A 20,422-nucleotide genomic window follows, 5' to 3' on the forward strand; every position below is an offset into this window, starting at 1 on the left:
ATATGCCGATCTGTTGAGTGAATGAAATTTTAAAAAATTTTCCTGACCGGCTAATGTATTGGACTTTTGAAGCAATTTTCCAAACAAGATGCATTTTTGGTGAAATGGTTGTGGTCTTGAACATGGATTGTGGAGGCACAGGAAACTGGGTCTAAATAGTAAAAATAGAATGCTATAATGTAAGTGAGAAAATAGACACCGTAGGGAGGGTGTAATGCAATATAATTTAGATAATAGGAAAAGAAGGTAGAATTAGAAAGGCAGAAGAATAAAATAGGAGTAATGATCTGATATGTGCTCTGACTGCTGAGTATCTTTATAACCAATGAGAAGCTGAGCCGTAGAGACAAAGACAGTTCCAGGTCATTTTGGGTCTCTATTCAGTTAACTGATCTCAGTTATGTAATTGGATTTGACTCTCAGCCTCAACATTTTTGTTTAGGGAGAGGGAAATCAACCAGGGTTCCTGATCGTGCACCCTGCCATCCAGTAGCCTGCTGGACACATGCTGCCCAGGCTTTTATATGAATAATGGACAGCTCAATGAGATATTACCTATTGAACTGTACCTCAACAGCATGTCAATTGCTCAAGAGAGGTGACAGCTGAAGGCAATTAGTGAGAAAAATCAAGAGGAAGTTTCTCCAAACATGCCTTTTCTAATTGTAGATGAATCTAGGGCTTGATTATGAAATGAAATATTAATCTAGCAACTCAAAGGATACAGAGTTTTCTGATAATACCAGTAAGGGTTAATGTATAACAAATATATTATTGCCACAGATATGTTAGGTAATAGAGCTAGGTATGTTACATAGTTTAACAGATATTAACTATGACATAAACTTTAAGAATAAGACTCAATGTATTTTTATCTGGACCCGGATGTGTTACTGACTTGAAGCATATAATAACTATCTTATTTTTTATAATTTAATATATATGTTAACACAATGAAGTTGAATGATATATTCTTGTGAGAAGAACCAATAGATGAAATGTACTTTGGAACAGACAGGGAATAACATGCAATAACTAACATTGTTCTGATCAATGATGTGCCTTGACATTGCAATGCTGTTGTACCATGTGACTGATAATGGGATTGTACCACAAGAACCTGTTTGCAGAAATGTACCATGTTACTTTTGTTTGAAAGTAGTTGTATCACATGACTCACATTTGAGTAATGTACCTCAGAAGATTTAGGATCACATCGTTCAATCTGTAGACAGTGTTATATTCTATATATTAATAAAGTCTGCAGTATATTATTTGAATGGAGAGAAACTTCAGAACTCTATTTTTAGACAGGGACCTGGGTGTCCAGGTACATGAATCACAAAAAAGTTAGTATGCAAGTGAGGCAAGTGATTAGGAAGGCAAATGGAATGTTGGCATCTATTGCAAAGGGAATCAAGTATAAAACTAGGGAAATGTTGCTATAGCTGTACATGCATCTGCAATACTGTATATAGATTTGGTCTCCTTACATAAGAAAGGGTATAATTGCATTACGAGCAGTTCAGCAAAGGTTCACTGGACTGATTTATGAGATAAAGGGATCGTAAACAAACAGGTTCTCTCTCCATAAGATGGAGAGAATATGGAATCAGAAACCCTGCTTTGGGTCGTACAGGATGCAGAGGTTGCAAAATAATGTGTAGGGCATTACCCAAAAAGAGGAAATTAACCCATGATTTGCTGGAATAGATCATCTAACAGTCATAAAAATAAATTACATTTATCCTTGTATGTTTAGGTTTTAAATTTTTTGCATGGCAAGTTGCTGAAAGTGTAACCTAAGAACGGCCCAGCATTGGAAGCAGGGCTCTTTTTAATTCATTCACGGGATGTGGGCTTTGCTGGCTGGGCCAGCATTTATTGCCCATCCCTAGTTGCCCTTGAGAACGTGGTGGTGAGCTGCTTTCTTGAACTGCTGCAGTCCATGTGGTGTAGGTACACCCACAATGCTGTTAGGAAGGGAGTTCCAGGATTTTGACTCAGCGACATGAAGGAATGGCAATATATTTCCAAGTCAGGATGTTGAGTGACTTGGAGGGGAACTTCGAGGTGGTGGTGTTCCCATCTATCTGCTGCCCTTGTCCTTCTGAGTGGTAGTGGTCGTGGGTTTGGAAGGTGCTGTCTAAGGAGCATTGGTGAATTCCTGCAGTGCATCTGAGTGAACAAGGCTAGCAACTATGCATCTCTTTAATCAATCAGATTGAAAGATTGTGAAATTAATAGTACAAGGACTGAGAAGGAAGTATAAATTAAAGTGGATGAACTCAATGCCAAATCAGGCGCAGAACAAGAATTAGAGCGAGGAAAAGAAAGCTTGAATTAAGAGAAAGAGAGAAATCAAACAAAGAATAAGTTTAAAAAAACAATTAAAACCCGAAAAAATTAAACTCTACCCTTATAACAGTTAACTTTCAGTGCCAGAGAAGTTGTTTGGGAGTAATTAACAGATAACATTGTTAGGAAAAGACACTTAAGACGGGAATGGACAAGACTGAACTTCCTATGTTGAGTTTAATTCATATCTACTGCAGAAATAACCACAACTTCAGTCCATTCCAGTGGTGAACTTGACATTGAGATGCCGTTTTCATTAAGCAAACGGTGGAACGACAGCAACTTTTGGATATTTGAGTTTAACAATGCATGTGCTCATGCCTGAAGTTGCTGTACCATTTTTACTTAAATAACAGCAACACTATTAGTCTAACTTTTAGTTTAACAGGAAAATCTGAGTCATTATCAAATTTGATATTGTGCAGATTATGTTACGACTTTTTTCAGAATTAAATTAATAAAAGTTATTTCAGCTTTTCCATGTTATGTTAAAAATATTAAGATTTATTGCTTGCTTTTGTTTTAACAAATTGCAGGTAGCCTCTTAAGGTGTTTGCTTCACACCTCGCTTGTCATGATTTCAAATCACCGTGGTGGCTAATGTTATAATTTGTTTAGTAATATGTTATGAGTTGTGTTAACTGACAGCCAGGCTGTTAGCTGTTCAACATGCTGGAAAATTACCCATGGGTCCTGTAAGAGTAGAAAAGTGAGAGAAAAGCAGAGATCCTGGGTAATTGTTTATCTGTGCTTGCACTGAGTTGTCTAATGAAGATGCCACCCAACATGTCACTTCATTTACACCCAATCTCTGCAGTGAACATGTAAAGCAGCTCCATCATGAAGCAGTTTCAATGTGAGAAACACTGGGAGCAATCATTTTCTTCACATTCCAGAAAAGCATATCGAAAATTAAGTAGACAGCTTAAAAAATGGTTACTTTCAGAACTTGAGGTGCTACTTACTGCATGTGAATTTGAAACAAAAATCACCAAAATATAATGTCATTTGTAAATCAAAATGAGCTGTTTACTATAATATAGCACCATCCCAGTATATTAACACCATTGAAGGTCATTACTATGTGCCCACTAACTCTTTATGTTATTCACCTTCCGGTGCCAATCCTTGCTGAAACCTTTCCTGTCAGAGACATCTACAAACTGACTGACCCATGATTCACAATAGAAGCATTTTCTTCCCACTTGCAAGATTCCCATGATATGCACGTCAAGTCAAGGAAATAATGGTGCTTTGGTGCTGGAAAAAACATTAAAATTTGAGGTGCTAATAGTTTATTGGCCAGCTGTGCACATCACGGATGTGGATTCGGTGGGAACTGTGCACTGACATCATAAATCAAATGGCAGGCACTGCAATAAGATCAATGACTCGACCAGTCCCAGTGGGAACAATGACCAGAAATCACAATTTGCTGTGTCTTCAGAACTTTTTCAAAACGATGTGCTGATAATCATAGGGTGCCCCAACCTGATAGAATATTTTACCAAACACCTACCACCACCTTCCCCCCATCTCCCCTGTCAGCATTCCAAAGGGACCATTCCCTCCATGACACCCTGGTCCACTCCTCTATCACACCCAGCACCTCATTCCCTTCCCACGGCACTTTCTTATACAATCACAGTGGATGTAACACCTGCTCCTTTTACCTCCTCACTGTCCAAGGCCCCAAACACTTCTGCCAGCTGAAGCAGTGAATTATTTGTACTTCTTTCAATTTATCCTACGTATTTGCTGCTCACAATGCGGTCTCTGCTACATTGGGGAGACCGAATGCAGATTGGGTGACCACCTTGCGGAATGCCTCTGTTCAGTCTACAAGCATGAACCTGACCTTCCAGTCGCTTGCCATTTCCATTTAACACCTTGCTCTCAAGTTCACATTTCTGTCCTTGGCCTGCTGTAATGTTCCAGTGAAGCCCAATGCTAGCTGAAAGAACAGCACCTCTTCTTCCGATTAGGCACTTTACAGCCTTCTGGACTCAACATTGAGCTCAACAACTTCAGACCATGAACTCTGTCCTCCATTTTGTATATTTTTCCCCTAGTTAGTGCCAGTTTGGTTTCAGACAGCGCTGACCTTTATTCTGCTATTAACACCTGCTCTGGACCAAAGCTTTGTTCCTTTACTACTGCCATTACTATCCCTTTGCCTTTTGTTCCATGACATCTTTGTCATTTAATCTGCGCTACCCTCTAACCTATCCCTGATCTTCCCTTTCGCTCTACCTGACTCTTCTCTCTTTTCAACAGCATAAAACTCATCACATTTCTACCTCTCATCAGTTCTGAAGGAGTCATATTAGACTCGAAACATTAACTCTGTTTCCCTCTCAACGGATGCTGTCAGAACTGCTAAGTTTTTCCAGCACTTTCTGTTTTTATTTTGATAAAATGTTTGCCCTGCTCATAATTTTTCAATTGTACAAACCATCAGTCACAGGTGGTGTGGTGGTGCCACACATTGGAGTACACAACTTGCCTTACCATGTGAGACAAACATGTAGATGAATATACAAATTAAGAGCAGGAGTAAGCCATTCGGCCGCTTGAGCCTGCTCCGTTATTTGATAAGATAATGGCTGATCTGATTGTGGCCTCAACTCTGCTTTCCTGTCTACCCCCTATACCTTTGACTCCTTTGCCAATCAAGAATCTATCGAACTCAGCCTTAAAAATATTCAATGAGCCTGTCACCACTGCCCTCTGGGAAAGAGAATTCCACAGACCAGTGACCCTCTCCATCTTAAATGAGAGACCCCTTACTTTTAAAAGTCCCCTAGTTCCAGCCCCTCCCATGAGGGGAAACACCCTCTCAGCATCCTGTCAATTCCACTCAAGATCTTATATGTTTCAATAAGATCGCCTCTCATTCTTCTAAACTCCAATGGATACAGGCCCAACCTGCCCAACCTTTCCTCATAAGATAACCCCCTTATCCCAGAAATCAGTCGTGTGAACCTTCTCTGAAATGCTTCTATGAACATACGACTTTGGAGCAGGGGTAGGCCACTCGGCCCCTTGAGCCTGCCCTGCCATTCAATAAGATCATGGCTGATCTAACTGTAACCTCCTGCCTATCCCTGATAACCTTTCACCCCCTTGTTTGTCAAGACTCTATCTACCCCTGTCTTAAAAATATTCAAAGACCCTGCTTCCACTGCCTTTTGAGGAAGAGAGTTCCAAAGACACACAATCTGCTGAGAGAAAAAAATGCTCCTCATCTCCATCTTAAATGAGCAACCCCTTATTTTTAAACAGTGACCCCTAGTTCTAAGTTCTCCCACAAGAGGAAACATCCTCACCACATCCACCCTGTCAAGACGCCTCAGGAACTTATATGTTTCAATCAAGTCACCTCTTACCCTTCTAAGCTCCAGCTGATGCAAGGCTAGCCTGCCCAATCTTTCCTCATAAGACATCCAGCCCATTCCTGGTATTCATTTAGTAAACCTTCTCTGAACTGCAGGAGACGTACATCAGGAACATGGAGCCTGGTGACCCAGCTGTATGCCTTGTGGAGTACAGAGAGCAGAGATGAAGGAGAGGAGAATGACGGAGATGCCTGGCTGCGCGGAGGGAGGAGCAGCACCCTCAGGAAGAAGGGGCAGCTGGGGCTCTCGTACACCCTGCTGAAGAGCCACACATCGCTGGTCGGTGCCTAGCTGGACCCAAAGTTTATAGACATTCCTACAGATGACCGAGAACCAGTGTCGCTGAAGACTAAAAACAAAAAGCTAAAAGCTACTGCGGATGCTGGAAATCCAAAACAAAAACAGAATTACCTGTAAAAACTCAGCAGGTCTGGCAGCATCGGTGGAGAAGAATTCAGTTAACGTTTCGAGTCCTCATGACCCTTCGGCGTCGCTGAAGACTGTCTAAGGAACTGCTCAGTCACATGTGCCAGCTGCTGCAAGATTTGGTGCCACAGGGACATGGAGGGCATCCACTGCCCGAGGTCATGAAAGTAACCGCAGCACTCAGTTTTTACACCAGTAGCTCCTTTCAGGGCTCCACAGGTGACCTCTGTGGGATACCGCAAGCCTCCACCCACAAATGTATCCATGGGGTCACGGACGTCATCTTTGTGAGGGCACACAACTTTCTCTGTTTTGCCTGGGGCCAGGAAAACCAGAATGCAAGAGTGATTGGATTTTCCCAGATCTCAGGTTTCCCACAAGTGCAGGGTGCCATCGACTACACTCAAATGGTGCTCAGACCCCTGTCGCAACAAGTGGTCAGCTATGTCAACTGCAAGGGCTTCCATATGCTGAATGTTCAGCTGGTGTGCGACCACCACAAACGCATCCTGCAAGTCTGCACAGTTCCTAGGGAGTGTCTACGACCCCTACATTCTCAGTTGGTCTCAGATCTCTGACATCTTCCAGGGCCCACAGAGGCTGCAGGGATGGCTCCTAGGGGACAAGGGTTACCCGCAGAGGATGTGGCTGATGACACCCGTGTAGCGGCCTCAGACTGCAGCATAGCAAAGATATAATGCGGTTCATGCTGCAACTTGCAGCTTGGTGGAGCAGACCATCGGGATGCTGAAAATGAGGTTCTGGTGCCTGGACCAGTCTGGTGGAGCCCTGCAATATAGTCCACAGAGGGTGTCACACAGCGCCCTTTACAACCCGGCGCTACAACATTAGGTCTCCTCTAATGAAGACGTTGACGGGGATGGGGGTGAGGAGGTCCTCGAAGGCAACGATGAGGGCATTGCACTGGCTAGATGAGGCCGGCGCGCTCGGGAGGCCTTTATAGCTGCTAGATATGTGTAGGATGATGACAACCTCCAGTAGGGAGACACCATAGATCCTCACATTGCATCTGTAAACTCCAGTCTGGCTTATGGCAGCGCATATATCCTCTGTGATAAGGCTCCTGTCATGGAGACACAGCGGAGGCCCTAATAGTCACTCGATTCCGGGAATATGATGACGATAGATCTTCACATAGCCTCTGTGAATGTTTGACTCCTATCTGGCTTGCGCTCTGAGATCAGGGTCATATGGAGACGCAGCCATGAAGCTTGAAATGCACCTGACCTTTTGTCTGCCTTCAGCACCTGAGCCCTTCAGGTGCACAGCGTCACTGGTCACAGATACTGATGAGATGGGGGCCAGCCCCACCTTAAAGGTGCTGAGAGCACACAGAGAGAATGAGAGAACTCTGAAGCCTGCCCACAACATTCTGGCATCAATAACAAGCACCATTGAGATGCAGGCATCAGTAATGTGTCCAGTGAGTGTGAGGCCGGTTTTTCACCCCTTCTTTGAAAACAATCTAGTCTGGTTTATTTCAAAATGCAAATGTCTTTTTACATCTTACATTCTAAACTTTCCCCTTGTTTACATCAAAGCCTTCAGACCAGCTGCCTTTAATCGAATTAAGTCTCTCACACAGACACAGACAGACAGACACACACACACACACACACACACATACACACACACACATATAGAGACACAGATATCACTATTTTACAATAAATTCAAATAACATTATTATATCTTCCTGACAACAGGAACAGTCCAGATCCTCGCCAGCCAGCTGGATGGCTCTATTTTTGAAGTCCATGAGGACCTTGATTTCAGGCATTCCTCCACCAGTCTGTGTCCTCTCCCTCTTGTGTGCCAGCTTGTCCTGCATGAATAGAGATGGAGAAAGTGTAAGCAGGACGCCTGCCAGGCCAGATGATAAATATCCCATCGACGGGATGAGGACAATGAAGGTGTGTGTGAGAGAGTGAATGGTGATATCCTTTGAACTGGCATTGAGTGAGGGCCCTGTAGATGTGTGATTGGTTTGTAAGTGTGTGACTTGAGAGTGATGAAAAGAGTGACTTACGCCTGGTGGAACGGAGGAAATCATTCGCCCTTTTTCGGCACTGGGTGGCTGTCTTTTTTGCAGGGCGTTGGCACTGACCATTGCTGCCACCGCTTCCCATGCTGGATTAGAGATCTTGCTGACCCTCCTGCGGCCAGAGCAAGGGCAGAGGGCATCACAGCAGGCCTCCACTGCATCCAAAAGCTGCTCAAGGGACGCGTCATTAAACTAGGAGGCTGCAGTCGTCTTGCCTTTCGGGGCCATGTCTTTCGTGCAGCAGTCCTGAGCTGGAAACACTGAGGTGTGTGTGCGTGGCTGCACTCTAAATATAATGCCCAATGTGATGAAGCAGCGAGGTGATAGGGTGGCGAGTAAATGAGAGCCCACGTGCCATCAAAACTGCGTGTTTCCTGGGAATGCATTATTAATGAGGCTGGATTGGGACAATATGGTGTGAAAAGCCGCCATTTCAGCCGGCGGGTAAAATATTCTTTTTCCCGCCTGCTACTGCACTTAGTGCAAACCTGAGACCATTCCTCCTTTGGTCTCTCTAGTGTCCTGTACAACTGAAGCATAACTCCCTGCTTTTACATTCAATTCCCCTCACATTAAACAATAACATTCTGTTAGCTTTCCTAATTTCTTGCTGTACCTGCATATTAACCTTTTGTGATTCATTCACTAGGACACCCAGATCCCTCTGAAAATCAGAGCTCTGCAATCTCTCACCATTTAGATAATGTGCTTTGTTTTTATTTCACATTTGTCCACATTATACTCCATTTGCCAGATCTTTGCCCACACACTTAACCTATGATCTCTTGTAGCCTCTTTATGTCTCCTTCACAACGCTTTCCTACCTATCTTTGTAGAATCAACAAATTTAGCCACTTCATCCCTTCATCGAAGTCATTTATATAAATTGTAAACAATTGGGGGCCCAGCATTGATCCCTGTAACACACCACTTGTTACATCCCGCTAACCAGAAAAAGGCCCATTTATGGTTTCCTGTTAGCTAGCTAATCTTCTATCCCTGCCAATATGTTACCCGCCAAGCCATGAGCTTTTATTTTCCACATAACTTTTGATGTGGCACTTTATCAAATGCCTTCTGGAAATCTGAGTCTAGTACATCCACTGACTCCCCTTTATCCACAGCACATATGGCTACTTCAAAGAAGCCTAAAAATTGGTTAAACATGATTTCCTTTCACAAAACCATGTTGACTCTGCCAGATTGCCTTGAATTTTTCTAAGTGTCCTGCCGTCACATCTTTATTAATAGCTTCCAACATTTTCCCGCTGACAGATGTTAAGCTAACTGGCCTGTAGTTTCCTGCTTTCTGTCTCCCTTTTTGAATAAAGGAGTTACATTTGCTATTTTCTAATCTGATGGCACCTTCCCCGAATCCAGGGAATTTTGGAAAATTAAAACCAATGAATTAACTATCTCACTAGCCACTTCTTTTAAGACCTTAGGTTGAAATCCATCAGGACCTGGGGATCTGTCAGCCCGCAGCTCCACCAGTTTGCTAAATACCACTTCCCTGGTGATTGTAATTTTCCTGAATTCCTCCCTCCCTGCCAAATACTGACTTAAAGCTATTTCTGGGATGTTACTTGTATCCTCTATAGTGAAGACCAATGCAAAATACCTGGTCAATTCATCTGCCATCTCTTTATTTTCCATTATTAATTCCCCAGACTCACTTTCTATATGACCAATGCTCACTTTGTTAACTCTTCTCATTTAAGTATCAGTAGAAATTCTTACTGTCTGTCTTCTTATTTCTAGCTAGCTTTCTCTCATACTCTAATTTTTACCTCCTTATTAATCGTTTTGTCATTCTTTGCTATTCTTTATGTTCTGTCAAATCTTCTGACCCGCCAGCTGTCTTTGTACAATTAAATGATTTTTCTTTAAGTTGGATACTGTCTTTAAATTCTTTACTTAACCACAGATGCTGGGTCCTCCCCTTGGAATTTTTCTTTCTCGTCAGAATGTATCTGTTCTGTGTATTCTGAAATATCCCTTTGAATGTCTGCCACTGAATCAATTTGACCTACCCTTGACCTCATTTGCCAGTTTACTTTAGCTAGATCTGCTTTCATTCCCACATAATTGCCCTTATTTAAGTTTAAAATCCCAATCTTGGACCCACTCTTCTCTCCCTCAAACTGAATGTAAAATTCAATCATATTATGATTGCTGCTACCTAGGGAGGCCTTCACTATGAGATTATTAATTAATCCTATCTCATTGCACAGTGCCAGGTCTAGTATAGCCTGCTCTCTGGTTGGCTCCAGAATGTGCTGTACTAAGAAACGATCTGGGAAACATTCTAAGAACTCCTCACCTCAGTTATCTTTGCCCATCTGATTGTTACAGTCTATATGTAGATTAAAATCCCCCATGATTATCACCGTACCTTTTTGACAACCTCCCATTATCCCTTCCTTTATACGCTGTCCTACCATGTAGTTACAATTAGGGAGCCTCTACACCACTCCCACAAGTGACTTCTTGCCTTTATCATTTCTCCTCTCAACCTACACTGTTTCTACATCCTGGTTTCCTAAACTTGGGTCATCCCTCTCTAAAGCTCCAATATGATCATTAATTAATAGAGCCACCCTTCCACCTTTTCCTAGCTTCCTGTCCTTCCTAAGAGCCACATGCCCTTCAATATTCAGGTCCCAATCTATGTCATTCTGCAGCCATGTCTCTGTAATGGCTATCAGATCATATTTATTCATTTCTATTTGCGCTAACAGTTAATCTGTTTTGTTTTGAATGCTACGTACATTCAAGTACAGAGCCTTTAGCTTTGTCCCTTCACTATTTTTGTAACCTCTCGCCTTGACTGCTGTATTACTCTTAGATTTGTATTCTCTATCCCTTCGTGTCTCCCCTGTTTATCATTTCCTTTATTAAAACCTTTCCCTCTTGCCTTGTCTCTTTGGTTTACCACATCTTCCCAAATTTGATCCCTTGACCCCACTATTCAGTTTAAAACACTCCCTACTTTCCCAGTTATGCAGCTTGCTAGAACACCAGCCTCAGCACATTTCAGGCATAGACCACCCCAATGGTACAGATCCTACTTTCCTCAATACTGGTGTCAGTGCCCCATAAACCGGAACCCACTTCTCCCACACCAGTCTTTGAGCCACGCATTCATTTCTCTAATTTTATTTGCCCTATGCCAATTTGCACGTGGCCCGGAACTTTTGAGGTTCTGTTTCTTAATTTGGTGCCTAGCTCCTCATCCTGACTATGCAGAATCTCTTTCTCAGTTCTACCTATATCGTTGGTACCTTCTTATGCTATTATATCCTTTCTCAAGTAAGGAGACCAAAGGTGTACACAGTACTCCAGAAGTGGCCTCACAGATGCACTGCAGAAACTCACTTAGACAGCACCTTCCAAACCCACGACCACTGCCATCTAGAAGGACAAGGGCAGCAGATAGATGGGAACAGACCACCTGGAAGTTTCCCTCCAAGTCACTCACCATTCTGCCTTGGAAATATATCACCGTTCCTTGGCTGTCGCTGGGTCAAAATCCTGGAACTCCCTTCCTAACAGCACTGTGGGTGTACCTACACCACATGGACTGCAGCAGTTCAAGAAGGCAGCTCACCACCACCTCCTGAAGGGCAACTAAGGATGGGCAATAAATGCTGGCCCAGCCAGCGAAGCCCACATCCTATGAATGAATTCTTTTAAAAATGCACCAAGGTGCCCAGATCCCTCTGTGCTGCTGAGTTTTGCAGTCTTTCTCCATTTAAATAATATATTGTTTTTCTATTCTCCCTGCCAAAGCGGACAGATTCACGTTTTACCGTATTTTACTCCATCTGTAATTTTTTTTTCTCCCTCGCTTAACCTATCTAAATCCCTTTGTAAACTCTTTATGTCCTCCTAACAATTTACTTTCCTACGTATCTTTATATCATTCGCAAAGTTAGTAACCATGCATTCAGTCCTTTCACCGAAGTCATTTCTATAGATTGTAAATAGTTCAGGACCCAGCATTGATCTCTGTAGAACTCCACTGGTTACAGCTTACCAACCCAAAAATGACCCATTTATCGATACTGTCTGCTTCCTGTAAACCAACCAATCCTCTGTCCATGATAATATGTTACCCCGTATACCATGAGCTCCTATTTTGCATAGTAACCTTTGATGTACCCTATCAAACACTTTGGGAAATCCAAATACACCACATCTTCAGGTCCCTGTTAATTAATGCCACACTTATTCAAAAAACTCTAATAAATTAGTCAAACATGATTTCCCTTTCACAAAACCATGTTGAGTCTGCCTAATTGCAATAAGATTTTCAAAGTGCCTTGCTATAACCTCTTTAATGGATTCTAGGATTTTCCCTGCGACAGATATGAAGCCAACTGACCTTTGTTTCCTGCTTTCTGTCTCTTTCATTTCTTGAATAGAGGAGTTATATTTACAATTTTCCAATCTGATGGGGCCTTTCCAGAACCTAGGGAATTTTGGAAAATTAAACAATGCACTTATGCAAACAATGCACTATCTTTGCAGCCACTTCTTTTAGGGCCCTAGGATGAAGTCCATCAGGTCCTGGAGATTTGTCAGCCTTTAGTTCTAGTAGTTTTCTCAGTACACTTTCCCTGGTTATTATAATTGTTTTAAGTTTCCCACTACCTTTCATCCCTTGATTTACATGCATTTCTGGGATGTTATTTGTGTCTTTTACAGTGAAGACAGGCATATAATATCTTTTCAACATTTCTGCCATTTCCTTATTTCTCATTAATTCCCCAGACTCACCCTCAGAAGGCCCACATTCACTTCAATTACTTATCCTTTTTAAATACTTGTAGAAACCCTTGCTCTGTGTTTATGTTTCTAGCTAGCCTTTTCTCATACTTGAATTTCTCCTCCCTTATTATTTTTTAGTCATTCTTTGCTGGTTTTTAAACTCTGTCCATTTTTTATAATTTAACATTAACCTTTGCAGAATTGTAAGCTTTTTCTTTCAATTTCATACTATCTGTAATTTCCTTGGCTAGCCACAGATGGTACATTCATCTCCTTGCATCTTTCTTTCTCACTGGAGTGTATCTTTACTGAACGTTATGAAATATCTCTGTAAAATTCTGCCATTGCATTTCTACTGACCTACCCCTTAACCTATTTTCCCAATTCACCTTAGCCAGGTCTCCATACCCTTGTAATTGCCTTTATTGAAGGTTAAAACATTAGTATTATACCCACTCTTCTCTTCCTCAAACTGAATGCAAAATTCAAATTGTTATGATCACTGCTACTTAGAGGCTCCTTTGCTATGAAGTAATTAATTTATCCTGCCTCATATGCACTACCAGGTCTAGAATAGCTTGCTCTCTAGTTGGCTGTCGAACATGCTGCTCTAAGAAATTGTCCCCAAAACACTCAATGAGCTCAGCTTCCAGGCTACCTTTACCAATCTGATTCATCCAATCTATGTGTAGATTAAAATCACCCATTGTAATCGCAGTACCTTCTTTGGAAGCCCTCCACACCCCCCCACCACCGACCCCCCCCCCCAAAATTATTTCTTCCTGTGTACCCTGTCTTATAGCATCGTTATTGTTAGGAGGTCTTTAAACTACTCCCACAATTGACTTCTCCCCTTTGCTATTTCTTATCGCTACCTAAAGTGATTCTACATCTTGATCTTTAGAAGTAAGGCCATCTCTCACTATTATACTAATGGGCACTAACTTCTGAGCTGTAGGGCGTCGTACCTGGGGGGGTACCCAAAGATGCGCTGGGGAACCCCACCTGCCCTGGAAGTTTCCAGGTGAGGTTTGCATGGTAATTGCTTGGGAAATGCAAACTTCCTGCACTGGGAACCATCCGAAAATGCGAATTAAATCTCAAACTTCGGATGGTTCCAACTGTGTTACATCAATAGTTATCCAGAACCAGTTAGAAGGATTAAAACCCTACTCCTAGCTTCTAGGTAACTATTGTACAGACTCACACTGACCCCCATGGCACTCACCTCACACCCTAAATCCCCAGGGGACTTTTTCCTGCCCCGCCCCCCACAGGACTTCGCTCACATCCCAAAACCCCCAGGGGACTCCTCCCACCCCTGACTACTCTTTCTCTCCCCCACCGCCCCCCCTTCCCATGGGACTTCCCCCAACTACTCCCCAAGGCCCTGCCCCACCCAACCAGACCTGACTGGACCCCATCCCCCACCACCCCCATGCCGGACCCAGCCTGATATTTCCCCCACCCCCCCCACCACATACTTTATACACTTACCTTGTCAAAGACTTTTAAACCTGTCAGGACCTTTAAACTTACACCCTAGTGCCATATAGAAGGGGGCGTGATTTACTTACCTTCGACTGTACAGCCCTCGATGCGAGGCCCCAGGGACACGCTATACTGCCCAGAACTCCCCTGGCCTGAGTCGGAATGTCGGGCGAGATAAGATCGCCTGAATTTCAAGGCAAGAACTTTCGAGCGGAGTGACAATCTGACTCATTTGCCACTCCATCGGAAGTTACGGCCCAATGTCATCCTTAATTAACTGAACAACCCCACCACCTTTTCCTCGCTTCCTGTACTTCCAAAACTTCCAGTACCCTTGAGTATTCAGGTCCCAGCATTGACCACTTTGCAGTCACTACTCTGTAATGGCCATACAGGTCAAACATATTTATTTCTATTTTAGCTGACAACTCATCCGTTTTGTTATGAATACTATGGGCATTCAGATACAAAACCATTAATCCTGTCTTTTTACTACTTTGCAAACTCTAGCCTTATCTACTGTCACACTTTTATGTTTGTACACACTGTCCCTTCCTACTACGCTGTGATTGTCATTCCCTTATTGCCCCTTGCTCTCTTGCCTTGTCCTTTAACTTATCACATCTTCCCTCGATCCATCGCCCCCACTATTTAATTTAAAGACGGTGATTTCCAAATCTGACCTGGCATTGCTTTGGTAAGTAGAGGTCATAAACTTGATATGGTGGGCAGAAGAGGAGGAGGAAGGAACGAAAGAAATCTTCAGTTAATCTCGTGTGCCTTCATGTCTCCTGTTTTCCTATAGATGTGTGCAGAGACCTGGGAGAGGTTGACTATTTCCTCAGCTGTGGACAGTGTAAAGAGTGGAAAGAATCTATTTTCAAAATTACTTATGTAAAATAGCCCATTAGGAGCCAAAATCAGCAAACCACGCTATGCTTATAAAAGTATGAAATAAAAATGTAACGTTTTATCCTTTTTTTCCATACAATCCAGATTTGAAGCTAAGAGAAGATGGGAGACAAAAAGCAACATGGGCTATATGTGATGTCTTGACACCGTATGAAAATGAAGTGGGCATTGAGATGTGTTGAAAGTAAGTTCTCTGCTAAATCACTTGACCTGTACTTGTACTCTCAATCCAATCTCAAGGGAATCATCTGGAAGCACTTTACAAGAACATAACAATGGCTGTGCCTTGCTGCTTTCATAACTGCACATTAACTGGTTGCGAATGATTTAGCCTTCAGTGTCTAAAATTTGAACACAGTCAAGGAGATTGGAAGAAGATTTTGACGCACAATAAATAACTTTAACAAGCCCTGGCATAACTTCTGGTGGAACAATTTAGTAATATGTGCAACAAAGTAGCAATTTCTTCTGTCATCCCACAAGCTGAAATACTATGAGTGCCCTCTTTACAACTGGAAGGTTGTAAATTTAAGTCCCGAGACTTGCTATCTGCCAGAATCTCTTAATTTTGTGAGGTGAGCTTTATCTACTCTTGCACTGCCAAGTCATCGACATTGTAGCTGAAAGAAGAAAGGAAAAACTACTCTGATCTGACTTTGCAACCCCCCCCAACCCTTTAATTCAATGAAGTGTTCAAGTTACTCAGTGTCGCTGTGCAGTAGAATGGTTCACAGTCGGCCTGGTGGACAAAGTATGGAGAATGCATTTGTATTCATGAACTGCTCCAGTGCTAGCCATGTATTGATTGTGTTCACTATTTTGATTCACAAGATTGATTCGAGCACACAATCTTTTGTTAAATCAACATATTTTGTTAGCCTGTTATCATTTTTAACAATGTACCCACCATCTTTCTGCTTGTAATAGTTTATGTATGTGGGAACATATCATACAGGTACTCTAATAAACTGGTAATATAATAAATGAAAGAGGATGTGTATCTTGTCACTATGCAAATGTAATTAGTGCATCTTAAGTTCACTTTATTAACGCTGTAGCAGTTAGGAATTAATATCTAATAAAAGAAAATTGGTTAACAATTTTGCAAGTTTCTTGCTTGCCCAACATCCAGGTGGTTTCTGTCACAATTGAAATAATTGGAAAAAAAACATTTATATAAATGTTATGTTTACGAAAGTGTGGATGTCAATGCAAAATGGAATGGAATGCTTTCCCACTTTTGGCATTCAGTGTAGGTCACAATAAAGTTCCTTTTGCTGAGTTACAACAACCTCACCGAAGCCCCAAGCTTAGAAGAGCACAGCAATCATATCCAGTGTGGATTTTTACATTTTCTACAACAGGTATCCCTACAGACCCATTCCAGAACTTGAGTAAGTAACCTAGACTGACACTTCATTGCAACAGTGAGTGAGAGCTGCATTGTCAGAGGCGCTATCTCAGTTGAAATGTTAAAAGGGTCAGGCGTTCAGGTGGTCATAGAAGACCCCATGGCACTATCTAAGAAGAGCAGGCTGTTCTACCGGTGTCCTGGCCTTAACTATTATAATCAAAAACAAATTTACTAGTCAATTATCTCTTTGCTGTTTTTGGGATCTTGTGTGCAAATTAATTAATGCATTTTCATAAATTGCAAAAGTAATTAATTAGATGTGAATTGCTTTGGGGATATGTAAGGTGCCATATAAATGCAAGTTCTTTATAAACTTTCTGATTGACATTGCTAATTTAGTGCCAATTTATGGATAGCTTGGTACTGTGAATCTGAAACAGAAAGGGGGTGGGATTTTCCCTACTTTCACTTCACTTAGGCTTCCTCTTAGAGAGAGAAGATTTCCATGTGTCAGTCAAAAGCTGGGCTTGACATCAATGAGTGTGTGCTCTTCAATGGTGCCAACCTGTTGCGCTTCCTGGTTTGAAAAGCTGCTACACATAAACGTCCTTTGAAGAGATCATGTAATCTGATTTTAGGGTCTCCAGCCTCGTAAACTGCCTCTGTCGGAACCTGTCGCCTCGTTCTCGTTGAGTTCGTCTTCCTGGTGGAACACTTCCTCACTCCCCAGAGCATCATTCCTATCTGACTTAAAGTGGTGATTTGATAAAGTGCAGGCCTGTGTTTAAGCTCAGCAGTATAGAATGTTTTGGTTTTCAGTTATTTAATATTCTACTGGTTTGAAGTATACCCCAAACCCATGTATCTGCTTATGCGTGTTAAAGGATGGCGATACTGTAAACCCATTGCCTTCATGCCCCAAATTGCTGCTATCTTTAGATTTTCAATCACCTTAACTGCTAACATAATACCTTCAATATCCTGTGATCAATGCTGTTCCTAATTTTCCTTTGTCCTGCGCAGCCTGTTTGTTGCAGTGCACAGCCCCTTTAAGATTGTTGCGTGGAGGCACATATGTGCATCTTAAAGGAATCGTTGCAAGCAGCTGCTTGTTGCCTGCATAGTATGTTCTGGATTGATGCACAGCTGCACTCCCATGCAACTTAGAAGCAACGTTGCCTGCAATCTCTATGATTGTCAATCTAGCCAGTTAACAGCGGAGAGCTTTTTTAAATTGCTTAATCTTGTAAAACTTCTATAATTAGTACACTTGACTCTTAACTTTAAATTTGGATGTTTACCATCCCACTCATGGCTGCCTTACTTGGGAGTGGGGGGGAAGGAGAGAATCATTCTCACTTCCTGCAGCTACTATGCAGAAGGGAAATGTTCCATTTGGGAGATGGAAGAATTGCAGTTGTCTGGCATTTTCTAAATGATGCAGCCGCCTTGTTTGTTATCAAATATCAGCATTGGTGGCAGCTGTGAATGGGATTTGTCATTTTCTAGAGGAAAATGGCTGTGAACCACCTGCAGGCAGTTTAGAATGGGAGAAAATGGGATGAAAAAGTTTCCGATAAATGCTTTCTGCTGAAGGGATCTGCTTGAAAGGATTACATGTACCATTTTTTTCAGATAATAAAAGACTTGGTAATCTTAATATTAGGAAGTCTTGTTGATACTTCCTGTCCTCTATGGAGCAGTATGTTGTATTCTAGGGAAAACAACATAAAGCCACAATTGCCCTTTGGAATTCTGTTGCTGTTTCTATTTTTAATGATCATATGAATACAAAAGAAGCTAGTGAAAAAAAATGTTGCAATGCAACTTCATAATTATTAGTCCGGGACAATGTGGACTTTACCTGTTGAAGCTAGGCTAATAAGTGGTTAGAATCTAATTGGTATGTAGTTCACAGGCAGTAATCAAACTTGCAAACTAACCAGTGATAATGTGCAAAACTGGTCTCTGGTTGGTCAAGTTTATTTTTAAAATTATATTCATGAAAGAACTCGAAAAACATAAGATTTTTAAGCCACGGAGAAGTTAACATTAAAGTTTCGAGGATACAGACCCCATAAAGATCAAAATCATTGTCTCTTCAGCTGTATGAAAATTGCAGCATACTTACGACAAATTTATTAGAGAACTGTGACTACTTTTTACATAGAAAACTTTTTCGTTAGTAGTATGTATGTTAAATGTTCTGAACATATGATTCACACTGAGGTGTACAGAGAAATTAAAGTACTAGCATTACTGGTAAAATCGTTCAGTTCCTTGAATAGATGAGATGGTAGTGACAGTATCATGAATGTCATGTGGGTTGATTGATGCATTTTAGAGCAAATGTTGTTCCACTGATTTACTGTACTTCAGGCTGAGACAACTTGCTAACAAATTTAATATTATGATGTTATGACAGTAGCTTTTGAAAACTGCAGTCTTGAATACAGTATGTAGTGAATTACATGGTAGAATTATGTACTTTTATATACACCTCGGGCCATTTCTGGTTTGTCAGCACAGGACTGCATTTCTTTGAAAATGCTGACAGCTTACTGAATTACCATAAGAAAGTAAGCAATAGTTTATGTTCACGAGTGGAAACTGCAGCAAATCTGTCATACAGTTCTGGAAAAAGGAGACACATTCATACAGTGATTTCAAATGAAATCTTAAAGGCCTTTCTGAACAAGGTATAAAATAGGTTAGATTGTCTCTTATTTACACTTCTAAAGTGAGGATGTATTTTTAATGTTCACATAATGTGCACCTGTTTAACCATAAGTGCATTCTTATATTACCATAGAATATTTCAGCTGCGTCATTCCTCATCCTATCAGGCTCCATATCAATGTATAGTGTAATACTGGTTCTCTTGACCAAGCAGAGGGTTAGGAGGCCAAAGTAAATTAAGCAAATTGCAAATCAGCCTTTGAATTTCTCCTGTATAACCTGTAAAAATGGTTTTCTTAATGTGGGAACATTTACCATTGTTGCCAGAACTGACATGTCTCACTTCTGAACATAATGAACATGCTTGCATGACAATTACAATCAGAGATTCAAACATTTTATGTTAACAAGCCATGCATATCATACTATGTTAGTCATTTAGGCACACTGCAATTTTATGAAAATTCGCAGGACAAGTGGTTTTGTTAGCAATTAACATATAAGATAAATGGTCAAAACAGCATAAAACAGCACATTTCTAGCATAAAACATTTGACTGTTAAATGAAGAAAACAGCAAAGGTCACTTTGAGACTTGAAGAAATAATTAAAAATTCAATCGAGAAAAGCGTGCAAAGAGTCTCATTTCTGGGGATGATTTGTCTCCAGTCCTAGGGACCTTTCTGACATTTTCTTCAAACAATCCCCCCTGCTGAGATTGAATGGTGACTGGTGATGCAAGAAGCACATCTTGTTGTACATCTGATTCTGTCTCTTGCCACATTCTAAGACCAGGAGCAGAAACACGAAATTATGAAACATGACTTTCAGTTTACTCCGCCAAATGACAATTCAACCTTTCTGTTAACCGATGTCAGAGCTATTTGATGATATAACAACCAATCACATAAAACATATCTTCAGTTCAGTCACCTACAGTATATGCAGAATTTGCAATACAAGGACC

The 20,422-nt window shown here is 41.5% G+C and overlaps 1 protein-coding gene across 4 annotated transcripts in view; it reads left to right on the plus strand.

Moving 5' to 3' along the window:
• fam204a (family with sequence similarity 204 member A) overlaps positions 1 to 16,523 on the plus strand; it is a 70,507-nt gene extending 53,984 nt beyond the window's left edge. For all 4 annotated transcript variants that reach the window (XM_078566025.1, XM_078566026.1, XM_078566027.1 and 1 more), the window contains exon 8: positions 15,508 to 16,523. In XM_078566025.1, the coding sequence (XP_078422151.1) occupies positions 15,508 to 15,559 (52 nt within the window). In that variant the 3' untranslated portion in view covers positions 15,560 to 16,523. The remainder of the gene's footprint in view (positions 1 to 15,507) is intronic.
• The last annotated feature ends 3,899 nt before the right edge of the window (positions 16,524 to 20,422 follow it).

The sequence above is a fragment of the Cetorhinus maximus genome, chromosome 20 (assembly GCF_964194155.1).
Source record: "Cetorhinus maximus chromosome 20, sCetMax3.hap1.1, whole genome shotgun sequence".
In the NCBI taxonomy this organism is placed as follows: domain Eukaryota; kingdom Metazoa; phylum Chordata; class Chondrichthyes; order Lamniformes; family Cetorhinidae; genus Cetorhinus; species Cetorhinus maximus.